Source organism: Strix aluco, chromosome 7, assembly GCF_031877795.1.
Source record: "Strix aluco isolate bStrAlu1 chromosome 7, bStrAlu1.hap1, whole genome shotgun sequence".
Lineage (NCBI taxonomy): Eukaryota > Metazoa > Chordata > Aves > Strigiformes > Strigidae > Strix > Strix aluco.
In genome coordinates this window covers 30,333,029-30,346,406 of record NC_133937.1, presented here as the reverse complement: position 1 = coordinate 30,346,406, position 13,378 = coordinate 30,333,029, and the positions used below count along the sequence as shown (strand labels likewise).

The 13,378-nt window shown below is 36.8% G+C and overlaps 1 protein-coding gene across 12 annotated transcripts in view; it reads right to left on the bottom strand.

Annotated features, from left to right (window-relative positions):
* Nucleotides 1-13,378, bottom strand: part of RBM20 (RNA binding motif protein 20) — a 108,184-nt gene that overhangs the window by 78,396 nt on the left and 16,410 nt on the right. The window contains exon 1 of one of the 12 annotated variants that reach the window (XM_074831252.1): nt 6,240-6,347. The exons of the other annotated variants lie outside the window; for them this stretch is intronic. Coding sequence (XP_074687353.1) covers nt 6,240-6,253 — 14 coding nt within the window. The 5' untranslated portion in view covers nt 6,254-6,347. Of the gene's footprint in view, nt 1-6,239; nt 6,348-13,378 lie in introns of those variants that run through there. 12 annotated transcript variants of the gene reach the window in all.

The window sequence follows — 13,378 nt, the reverse complement described above, 5'->3', positions numbered from 1 at the left end:
TTATGTGCTATCATAAATGATGAGTAGTGAATAGAAAAAGCAGTCATTAACGTACTCACCTACTAGTTTCAAGAACACATAATTACAACTATGGCTGTCAACTTTTCCACGTCAGAGTTTCCCTGCAAACTTTAAAATTCCAGAAATAAAAAAATGTGGTTACAGTCATCTTTATTATGACTACTTTCTAAAATATATTGTAACATGTATTCTGAACCAGATTCTGTATTTTTATATTAAGAAATTCTATACTTACCAATAGGCAGCTAATTAGGCCACTGATTTAAATGAACAATCTTTGAAATAGAAAGCAGACCTTTAGTAAGTTGCCCAGATAGGTTTTATTATTGCTATACCTGAAATCTAGAAGTGTTAGAGCCAGGATATGGTAGCCCATTATTGTTTCCCTATTGCAAATGAAACAAACAAAATAACAGAAACCCAACAAATCTTTTTGACATGATACACAGAGACCTAAACCAGCTTTAACCAAATTAAACACCTCTACTTATTTGAAATTGTTGACAGAATTCACCAACAGAATCTTTAGCTGAAAATGGAGACAGATGAATAATTAATAAGAAGTAGTCTAGAAATTATTTTCCTTTCACAAATTGTCCACCAAAATATTTCTTCTTCTATTAGCTGGCCAATTAGCTGAGTAACTGTTGAATCACATTCTGTTAAAAGCTGACTGATAATATGACATACTTGGGCCATTTTCACTGCACATTGATCAGAGAAAACACCTTCAGGCTCTACTGAAAATGCACAGGTATTTTTTAATACTCTTTCAAGCACAGAAGGAACTTCCCTTAACCTGATTGTGTGCTTAATGTTCCCTGCTTTGTTGAACATTCAAGCAAGTGAAGTCACCTTAAACAGAAAGCAGTTAACAAAAATAAAGGCAAAAATTTGATGCCATTTGCTTAAAAAATTCCGATTGGATAGTGAAATGCACTAAAAATTACTCCAAGGATTTTTTGTTATTTTGGGGTTTTTTTTAATAAATGCTAAAACCAGGCTAAACAGTCTCCCAGAAGTTACTTGTTGAAATTATTTTACGGTTTTCCAAAGGAGGACTGGGTTCAGATTTTACGGTCCAGATCCTCCAGTAGAAAACTTGCCCTAACACTAAGCTCCCACATAACACAGAAACTCGGCCCCTAAAGGCCTTTAGTCTATCAGAAATCAGCTCCAGCGATAAGCTTCAAATGCTGGGTCTAGTAATTCCAGGTGTTCTTAAAGCCATGTTAGCGTCACAGATGGAGAGGATTTTTACCCTTCCCCACATCCTGTTTTAAAAAGCAGATGTGGGGGCTCCCGGGACCCTGACAGACAACTCTTTGTTCCCACTTGATTGGAGGGCGTCCAAGCATTCTCGCTAAAGAAAACGGGGTTTCTGTGTCCAGTTGTGCTATGAAGAAAAAAAAAAAAAAAACAACCTAATTTCACAGGCTCTTTAGGGGGCACTTTTCAATAAGAGTGGCCAAGGTTACCAACACCTCCACAGGTTCGTTGGTTGGTTTATTTTAAGGTCATTTTTATTTTGTTTTTCTCCCAAGCCCGAAAATGTAAGTGAATAAATTTCCGTGAATGTAACAGCTCTAAGATTTAAGATCCATCGATGAGAACTGGGCTTGGGCTTCAAATTGTCCCATGTCAGCTATTCATAAAGGAGTATTTGAAATCACTAACTGAATGCAATGAGATTATTTTCTTGCTCAACAAAGCCAAGATTCCCATTCTTTCTTTCGTAATTTTATTGAGAAATTCAGTATTTATTCATTCTGTGTGCTGTTTAACAGAATTTAATACCGGACATTAACAGCTATTTTGCTGTTAATCAGAGAGCACGTGGAGGATTCCCTGGCATGTTTCCTCAAGCAAAGATTCAGAAAAAGAACTGCTAATTCTATAAAGGAAATTTTCAAGCTCCAGCAGGACTAACAATCAGAAAACCCCAAACCAACAGACTTTAGCAACTTTGTATGCAAGTATAATTCTGACAGAGTTGACCAGGAGTCTCTAAAATATTAATTTTTGGTACAAGCTCACTGTGATATATGATGAAAAGACAGAAAGGAATATAAAATGTATTTGCATGTTCCTGGAAAGGAAGAGTTCGTGCTCCCTGCTGCTCTTTGGGGCTAATAAAATGGAATATATTTATTGGTATAATAGGGCTTCTAAAACTGCACAATTTGCTTAGTTATATGCCTGTAATGTATATGCACTGAGTAAAAAGCCACATGTGAATAACTGGTCCAGAGCTAATTATTCCTAAGGAATATAATTCCTTTCTGGTTTTATTAGCGTATCTTAACAATGGCTTCAGACTATTTTTAAAAGATAAATAAACCTCATGTCCCATCAAGGTGATATTTGATATATTGTGCAAATGAGTAATCTGTAGCTTAAACAACTCCTTCACAGGTTTGCTTACAGTGCTGTATGCAGCAGGTTGCTGCAAGCACTGAAAAGTTCAGCTCATAGTTTAGCAACACCAGTGTTCAGACATACAACACTGCATCAGCAACAAGACTATTAGATTTTCTTTGCCACTACATTTACTGGGAAACACTACACTCAAACCATATTGAAGATCATCAGTAAAATCCGCTAAAAAGAAATTTCTATAACTTTCATTCCAGCTAAAATAAAAGCAGAAAAACACGGGTTATTGCTTTAGAAAAAGTCCAAGTGAAAGGACAGCAAAATACCGCTAAAGGAATCTATTACGTTCAGCACAATTCTAATACTCTGCTGACCTGTATCACCTGTTTGATACATGAAGAGCCTGAAAGCTGTTTTTTCGGAAATTTAAAAAGTCACCCTGACAAATTTGAACATAGAAAATATCAATATATTGTGGGTGTTAAGCCATTTCAACTACCCAAATAGAACATTTTGGCTGTTTAAATCCTTGAAGATAGGTGGCTTAAAGAAGAAATCCCAAGTCTCTAACTGGAGAGGTGGAGAGGATCTGGCTGGGACCAAAGCAGCTCATTCTTTACTATAGTTCTTTTTCTTCTTTTTTTCCCCTCTCGTCTTTTTTCCTTTTTTTGTGACAGTTTCAAGACAGGTGAATGACACTGAAAAAGATAAACACTTCCATATGGCAGCTCTACAGATCTCTAACCAGAAACCACATACAAGCCACTAAAAAACAGACTGTACACTTTTTAACAGGTAAACGTTTTGGCACCTACTCATCTAGTCCTAGGAGTCACTGGGGATTAATCCACATTTAACATCCATAGGATTGAACAGGGCTTCAGAGCAGTCTAAATTTATAATTTTTATAAGAGCATTTAACAAATCTGTGCAGCCAGAATTGCAGAATCCCAGGACAAGGAGTGACTGAGTTGTGTGATCTGGATTTTTTAGTTAACACAACAACTAGGACTGTATGCAGTTAACACGGAAGTGGCACTCATGGGGATGACTGCAACAGAAACTATCATAACAGTGTAACAGTAATTAGTAACATACACTGTCAAAATTTTCCTAAAGGATATGAAGATCTTTGTCATTACAGGAAAAACAGGGGCATAATTAAACTACGATTTACTGTGTGGTTTTAACTCAATTCCTGTTTTTCACCTGAGACTGTAACTCAGAAATTATCTATACTGATATAAATAAAAAGCACGATATCAAGGAATATCTGTTCAGCTTTTCTAACTTCTTTTTAATCTCACTCAATACCAACATGTAGCACTTGTTTTTATTTGCTACAGAAATATTCTGAGTCAGATTATCTTTAGTCAGATTTCAATAAAACTCTTGCCAACCATTTTAAACCAGTTAACACAAAACCCCATGAGACTAACATTGCAGATAATGAAAAGATAGACATACAGCAGTTAATACATTGAAGACGTCCAGGGAAGGCCTCGTAAGTGAGCTACTGGACTGTGTGAACTGCCACTGTAATGACATGTTTTCTCTGATTGAGACTTTATATTGAAAGATGAAAGAATTTCAGTTTTCCTTTGTTCAAAGCATATTTCTTTCTCATACAGAGATTTGCATCCATTCCCTAATAAGATCATATAAATGCAGGTGTTGAATACTAGCTTCTGCCAGGCTTCACTAACACAAGTTCAAATACATATTATTTGTCACCTTAATTTTGTTTTTCAGGCATAATTCACAACTATTGCTGATTACACAACGATTGTTCATGTCAGCAGGCATCCCAACAAAGGGCATAAAAACCCCTCAGTAACCTCCGAACAAAAAGAAAATTCCGTATTTTCCATGAAGAAAAGATTCCTGTAAGATATTTTCCATGATATAATTAAGTTGAAGAGACAGAGGCAACTTAACGATTATTAATAATTACATTCTTATACAGTTTGAATACATTAAAGAGCATTCATTTTTCTGTTAACATGTAAGTTTATGCATTTTCACTTCCTCCTTCGAAGTCCTTCTTAAATTTTGCAAATGCATCTTTAGATAGGGAACCATTTACCAGTTAAATGCCTATACTGAATAAATTGTTTCTTCTCCTTCCCTTTGCTGCCTCTCCTCCAGTAAAGGAAGAGTTGTTATGGTATGAAAGAGACTAAAACCAGACAAAAATCTACCATTTTGCAAAGCCACCAATATTTATCCGTAGCAATACTGTAACAATAAGCTTACAAGATTTTTTTTTTTAGTCCATACTCAGCATCTCTTCTGGAAAACTGTGCATTATTTATAGCTGAAGATTTCTTAAATTTTCACAGAGTTAGTTTGTTTACATTATTTTGTTCTAGCTTTAAATCCCAATATAAATAAAGCCAATTAAAACATACAGTTTCTTAGTTATGTAATTCTTTATTACGAACCCACAGAGACAGAACACTAACTCTGCAGTTAAACTGCTTTGCTCTTTCAATACTGCAGGATCCAAGAATTTGGAGCAGGGAAGCAATATTAAATCAAGACACTAAAGGGTTAAAAAAAATTAATCTAACATAATGTGAGTGAATCTGGCTACTACCAGACTCCAATACAGACCAAGCACTCCTTTACGCATTCTAATGGTTCGCACAGAATTTGATGTGCTCATCTTTTTGCTATTTTGAAGCTTCCTTCAATTTCTTATCTTTATGAAGGCATATAATTGAGTTTTAGCTGCTTATCTAACAGTAAATCTTTTTTAAAAAGCACATAAATAACTTTTCCTTGAATAAAATACTATGTAATTGAAGTGGTCCTCCTTAAAAGCAAACAAAAAAATTAACCGCATAATTAAAAATTTCCCCAATGAACCAGAAAAATGCACTTTTCCTGAAAGTACACCTATTAAATAAAAACAATAAATAAATGAAGAAGGGTAGAAATTATTTAATACTTGCAAATTGTTTATGCTTATGTAACACTAATTTATGCTTTTAATACATCTCTGTTTAACAGAGCACTGTTGAAGGCAGCATGCTTTTCTATGGCTTCCTAGTCTCACTAGCAGTGTTCTCCCCCAGTCTCCTCCCGCAACGCTGCAGCTCACTCAGCCTTGCTAGCAACTTTAATAAGCATCCTTAAAAATAGAAAAAGAAGTTTCTGATTTCTCCTATCTAGGTGTTTTAAATTCCAGCACTATCAAGCAGTCACCCCAGGACCCACGAAGGATAAGGATATGTTGTCAACAAAGGAAGAAAACAGATAACGTCTTTGGTGCCCACCCCCTGACCTGACAAAATCCAGGGCTTGATATGGGTCTCCAGGTCAAAAATAGACTGTCTGCATCTGAAAGCAGCAGAGGACATTTCCACAGTTATCTCACTGTTAGTTGTTTTGCAAACCACATTAAGCACTTCATCTAACGGCATCCGTATCAGCTGTAACTTATTTGGGAACAACAACTCTGAGAGATGTTTGAGAAAAAGCATGTTTCTCAAGGGCCACAGGAACAATTAAGAAAAATAATCCTACCTTGAAGTCCCTTCTCTTGTGTCTATGCGTTATGCTTTCAATAGAAGTAGATGTCGTCTTTACAAATGCCACCACCATCCCATTCACAGTAAGAATTAAAACCAAAACACACAGACCTTCACCTGCCTTTGCTAATCAACACAATAATATCACACATTGAAGGCACAAATGCTTCTAACAAAAGATCGAATAGCCACTCACAGCAGTAAGATACCCTATGTTCTCTTCCTTTTTATGGAACTAGGAAAGAAATGTCATTATTCTAAGTAATTATAACAAACCAGTATCATCAAGTTAAATGAATACGCTACCTTTTCTGATCCATTATCTTTGCTTTTGAGCTTTTCCTCTTACTGACAAAAATTCAGTAATTCCCCATGTTCTTGCCGAGCACTCGCATAAGTTAGCAAGGTTCAACTGCATGCGTTGTCCAAGCCAGTATAGCTTAAATCTCAGTCAGCCAGGAAGCCAGGCAGATAAGCGCTGGCCTATGGAAAGTTTTATCTTTTGAAATGGAACAGGGTGCTTGAAACAGAACTTAAGGCCAGGACAGTCTGTAAGTCAATGTTATGTTATAGTCTGTAGATTAACGATCAAGTAAATGCATTGACAAGATCATCTGACAGGTTCCACCAGATGTTACCAATTATTAATGAATTCATTTGATCTACTTCAAACAGACAGGTATTGGACCCACACTTTCTCCATTGCAGTGTTTTATGATCTCATAACAAAATTAAATAAATCAGTTTCTGAGATATGCAATTTAATTAATAAAAAGGTGGTATGGTTTTTAGCTGAGACAGGCAGATTTTTTTGGAAAACAGCAGAACAAAGCTTTTTCCATTGCAAGGCTGTCTTGCATAAGAAACTTTTTTTTTCTTTTTAAGGAAAATCTTTGCTTTTATTTAAAAATCATATATTCTAGATTCTATAACCTGAGTACTGATAGATTTTTTCAAGACTATACAATAACATAGATTTCTATAATGTTTTTTAAATTCAAGATCAAAACCAAGTTTTAAAAACGCCTTCCAAATTTGTAATAGTTAAGGAATTCTGCATCATGACTATATTGCATTGTTGCAAAAAGATATTTTCACTATAAGAAGTATTGAAGGATGATTTTTTAAATTGTACAAGAAAAAAAACTTCCACTTGCATTTTACTCAGAATTTTTACTAAAAGAAAATTCTACCAATAGCCTTAATATTTAACAGAAAGCTTTAGAAAATAATATTTGACTTTAAAAACCTTCAGGTATAGTGGGATTCTAATGTATTGAACGGCTGCAGAGAGAACAAGAATGTCATTAAATCAAGGGGGAAAATCATCTGTATATAGTAACTGAAGGGTTTATTTGGCAGGTATTATTTGGTAATACTTAACTAGTCACATTTGTCAAAGTATAGAACAGGACAAAAATCCCCACTAAATGAGATGAAATTAGTATTATTCCATTAAATTTGTTCCTGAGTATGCATCCCCTCTTATTTAAAAGATTTGTATTCACAAATTTAAATGAGTTATTTCTAAACCTGGTTTAAAAAAAAAAAAAATTTAAAAAATCACTAAATGTAAAAAAATTTTCAGGCTTTTTCCTGTATGTGCTGTGAAAAATAATTCAAAATAGCACCATGGAGATTCAGACATGCCTAAAGAGGTTTCATATTATATATGTTTAGTTTAGAAGTGATAAAGAATTTGACCTGCCAGTCTCCAATCTGGGATTCCAACCCCAAAAGGACTTCCTTTGCCAGAAAAATAAACTCCTGCTTTTGGAAGAGGGTTTTTTCAATGACACACAATCCTTTTGATGGGATACAGATGAAAACATGTATTTTCTGCACTACATATATATACAAGAATGTGAAATAATTTAAGATAAGAATAAGCCAGTATCTCGGAAAGTAATAGGTTCTTGAGCTAATGATTTAAATTTCTGTGCTCAACATATCTAAAGAATAAGCACCAAAATGGGACATTTTTGCAATCACCTTCAAGAGCAGAAATACACTGATATGGTAAGCAAGGATGAGCTATAATATGAACAAATGTGAGACACTTTAAATATTTTCTATTTAGATATATTAATTACAGTGCATTTGTCTGATGTGCCACAGTATGTTATTGTTGACTGATGGATAAACATGAGTGATTATCCATTTCGCTTGTCCCATCACTCCCCCCCAACCTACTCAATAGAGTCCCTGCAAAGAACAGGACTACTGGATGGTTATCAGTTTGATCTTATCTGTTATCAATGGTGAAAAAATGAGTTGTACAGTTTCATATCTTGTTCTATGATTTCTGCAAAAATTATTTTTTCTGTAAGTAGAAAAAAAACTGAACAGACCATGTCACATGACTGCTTCATAAAAACCTCCACTTTTAAACAGAAAAATGGCAAGGTTAATATGTACAACCTGACGTTTAAAGACTGAAATAAGTGATTTATGAAGGAGAAGTGGTTTATGGTTTGCTCTGTAGCTTTCTATAAAAGTTATGGTTTGACATAGCAGATTTAGATAAACAGCTCCTAGGAGACAACGACAAAAAATCATACCACACTACTGATTGACAAAAATTGCCTAATTGGGATTAATTAGAAATTGGGGCTTGAGGTGGGAAGAAAAATGTAATTAAGAATTTTAAAGGAATATTTGAATATTAAAAAAATCTTACTTGTATCTGAATAATTTTTTTAAGCTATTGCTGCTAAAATGATCTTGTACTACTCCTGCAACCGAAACGTTACATGAAAGTATTTTAACCATATTATGCATAAAGAATTTATTTCTAAACAGACGGCTTTTACATTTACAGATTAATTTTTTTCTCTTAAAATTAGAAGATGACAGTAAATTCACAAAAAGCATAAGAGGAGTAAAATCTTTTAAAAACACTATTTCGATCAACTGGCTTTCCTACTGGCAGTACCACTTTAAACTGTGATGGAATTTTAAAAGCAGCCCCAACATATCAAAATGAAACCTTAACAAATACCTTAACAAATTTCTCAAGTTTCTATGACTAATAGTGTATCACAGAGTTGATAGTTATGGGCTAAATGCAATCCTGACCTTTTGCGTTTATGGCTATGAGACCTGCAGTCTGTGCGCTGAGCCAACACAAAATCTACGCTTACAGCAGTGCTCTGCATACCAAAAATCCTTCGAGGCAGGATTTCGACTTGTTTTATAGCCTCTTTAAAATAGAGGAAAGGGCTCCCTACTCCTCCCCAGGAAGGTAAGGTCTTTTACAGTCACTCCCTCCTTCATCAAAAAGTCAAATTTTTTTGGAATAGCGACCCTACAGTGCCAGAAAGCTGCTGTTAATAGAGCATTTTTAGGCCTTTGATAAACATAAAGTTTTTTCTTTCTATCCAGTCTGAAAATCTCTGGCTTCTCTCAGACAAAGAAATGCTGAATTTCCATTCCCACTGCCTTAAACCAAGTCAGTGATCTGCATTTCTGAGCAAAAACCTTTCCAGGTGTCAAATCTGCTGTGATTCTCTATGGCATTTCTCACAAACAGGAAAAAGCAATGGATATTTCTTCTTTGTGCTTTATACACAAGGTTTAGCTGTTGAGGAAGAAGCAGCCAATTCTTACACAAAAAAGTTAAAACCAAAGAAGGTTTGATACAGGAGAAACTAGGGATCTGGCAGTTCAGGACATGACAGGGCATCAGGAAGACTAGAAGGATTTTGTGTGGGAGGAAAGCTGACGGAAAAATTGCTGAGGAGTAGGGGAGGAAAGGGAGAAGGGCTGTGGAAGAAAGGCATGAAAATGCCATCCTTTCAGGACTCTTTCCCCTCCTCTGTCCCCTCTCCCAGCCCTTATTTCACTGGTGAGCCCATTTTCCACATACTCTTTGCAAAAGACACAGAGAAAGAAGCAAAGAGGCTGTGTAAAACAGAGCATCACAGCCCTTCCCCTGGACTCAGGGGAATATTTAATAAAAAAATCTAATTAGCTCTCTGCTACTCTTCAATTTCCAAAAGCCACTGTCATTAATTTTGTTTCACAGGACAAGCTGTAGAAATCAGAACAGCAAAGTGCATTAATCACCAGCAATACTGCAGTAAGTAAAGACAGCCTGAGTCAATAAACAAGCCTGGACTGAGTGACCATGAACAACAAATGCTCCTTCCAAGCAGCCAAAGTGAAGATCATGAGGAAACTGTAAAATGAGGCATGTGCATCATGTAAACCTCTCCTCTTTCCCTCCTCCCTTAGGAGGGGATGTTTTGACACTGAACTGTGGAATTCCCCAGAGACATGATAAAGGAAAAATAAAAACAGCTACCAGTCAAGCAAAGCCATGCATGACAAAAACCAGATGAGGAAGTCACTGGGTAAAACAGCAACACAAGCAAACATGGCACAACCATCAAAACTACAACTGTGTTGGAAACTGCTCTTCTTTACAGTAGTACTCGGCTCCTGTTCCAACCCTTCTTGCCTGACCACATACAGACAGGGTAGAAATTGCCATGCCAGATTAGATCAACCAGCCCAAAGATCTGTGTCCTACCAATGGCAACCTATGAGCAGCTGCTCCATGGACGATGAGATACTAAACACACTTCACAAGACACACAAGATACTAAACCCACTTCAGGAAATTTTCTCCTTTCCAGAAGCTAGTTAACACCATGTATTTATGTCTCTCTTGTTATTCTTTCCTCCATCCCATTTTTCTGGGCTTTATCAAAAGGTAGGATAGCCTAAAGAAGTGCTTACAAAACCCACTCTATAGGGTAACTGCCAGTAGATGGAAAACTCCTACTCCAGCCCTAATGTCCCTTGAAGACTTCTTGGATGTGGGTTCAAGTGAGAAACTCTACACAGCTGGATGTCAGGATGCACAGGGAGCTTTCGTTCCCCGTGTACTTCTCAAATCCTGCCTCTGCACAGCAAGACTGCACCTGTCCCAACGCAATACCCCTGGCGCCTTCAATTAATGCTGAGAAAATCCTGAGCTAAGTGCCTACTTAAATTTGATGGGTTTGCCATTCAAATGATGGTCTGTCAGCCTAATAAAAGCACCAGTTAGTAAACAACGTTATTGCACAAACACCAGGAGAATTATGAGCAACTGCAAGCTGCAATTAATTTGACTTTAGCCACCATGCCCACACCACCAGTGATGCTAGTGCTGTAGTTTTATTTCAGATCAGTGCGAACAACAAATAAACATTTCCATCACCTCTCCAAAGAAGAGGAATCAAAATGACCCAGTGCTGCTAGAGAAATGTACAGTGGAACAGATATAAACTACTTCACAGCCCTGAGGAAAATGGAATTCATTCACTGAAGTGTAGCTGGAGCTAAACTAATCCGAGGTGCATATCTAGTTCTTGCAGAGCTTTGAGTAGCCATCAATCTTCCTGCATTCACCAACAAGTGATTTGTTAATCTGCAGTTTTCATAGCATAATAAAGAACATTTGGATTAACGAGCTATCGTCAGAACAGCCTGATGAGCTTCTTAAAGTCTCTTAGTTACTTACTGGGTATGACAGAGTATACAGTGCAATGAAACAAACTGGGCAGTATGGATTACATCGTGTTCTGCCATCTGGAAAACATTACAAGACAATCACTAATACTGTGAAGCCTCCTGAATCTGTTCTTCATTTATAACGTAACCCTTTGAACTCCAGAAAGAGCATCTGAACAGTGATTTGTAAAATATGTTACTGAATCCTAAGTAGGATATTGTTTTAAATAAAAACCATACCTAAGTACAAATTTGAATTTCAGTTTACATCCTTAACCAATTATATACCAATGCAAATCTCCACCGATAAATTGTCTTGCCAAATCCATTCTTGTGGTGGATTAGTTAGTTCAGAGAAACCACACTGGAATACAGCTCTCCAGAACCAGCAAGGTGATTTGAAGTTTCCCCACTGACTGGTTAGCAACTTCTATTAGTTATGCAGAGAGATTCAAAAGTGTGATGGCATTTGACAGCAACACAGAAATTTAAGGTCACTGGCCCAAACAACTCAGGGGGAGAGGCTGGCAGTGGACAGAGCCACTGCAGTCACAGGGCATATAGGCTATTCGTGTGCTATATGTCATTCCTGTGCAGGTAGAGGCAGAAAAAACTGCTCGTGACCAGCTGCTGAAGAGAAATGCTGCCCAAAGAATGCACTGGAGAACAACTCAGCAGCCAAACACCGTGTTTTGTAGAGTCACAGCTGCCTTCAGTATCACCCGCTTTTCCCATCAAGAATGCCCAGCATCCTATGTTATTTCTGGCCCATGGTGCGGGGCCAGAGGACTCACTCTCGCTGCAAGAGTAGTCAGACATGCTCCTTGACAGCAACGGACCAGCACCACTTCTGACATGTGAAGCAAAGTTTATACAACAGCACTTAGCTCCATTTCTTTGAATTTTTTGCTCCATGGCTGAAAGCCAACAAGGGTCAACACCACACAGCGGTTTAGTTTCACAGTGGATCCCCTGTACAGATAGCCCTGGGCTGACACACCCCACTGCGCTCCTTGAGATATTTTTTTTTTCCAGGAAGACAAAGCCAAGCCCTCGACAGGACAACCTGCCAAGAGCTCAGCAAATGAAACCTCTGAACTGGCTTTCCCTGGCAGCCATTCCCATTTTACTTTCAAGACTTCAGTATCCCTAAGGAGATACGCAACAGGGTTATTATCCACAGCTCAGGAAAACATATTTATGTATGTGTATATATACATAAATTTGTATACATACACACACACAGTCTCTATACAAAGCCATGCTCATAAACTCTTCCACAATCCCCAACTCTCCAAACAAGCAGGTCAGGTTAACCTCATCACAGATTTATTACAAATGTGGTAAAACCTATAGAAGGAGTACTTTACAGAAGTTGCTGATAAAGTTAGGTCATGTCACAGGGCATGCAATAATCTGAAATCTTAATTGACAGAAAAGCCAAAACACTGGGTGATTTTTGGAACAGTTCAAGTCTGTTTGTTTTTAAAATCATGCCCTGAAAACATAAACACAGTTTTCATCATATCAATGCTTTGACCCAGACTTTCTCAGAAATGTGGTAAGAAACTGAAGGTCCTTTTGGACAATAGTTTATCACATAAATCATCATCCTAACAGCATTTTTACACAATTCCCTGGTTAAAGGAGCACAGGTGTTTTTGGAGGACACAACAGATGTGTGGGAGACCACAATGGAGTATTTATATGTTGGGAAAGGTTAGTGATATTAATAGCTAAAATTGTGAATTATCTCTAAAATAGGAGTTCCTTAAATAAACTGTATACAGGTGCACAAACGCACATACACATTCCAAAAAACATATGCACACAAAAATATCGATGTATTACGTACATCTTTATTACAAATGTTGAGATAGATGTTTTCTATTCCACCTGCGTGATATGCTACACGAAAAAGTTATTCCCTCTGATTTTGTTAT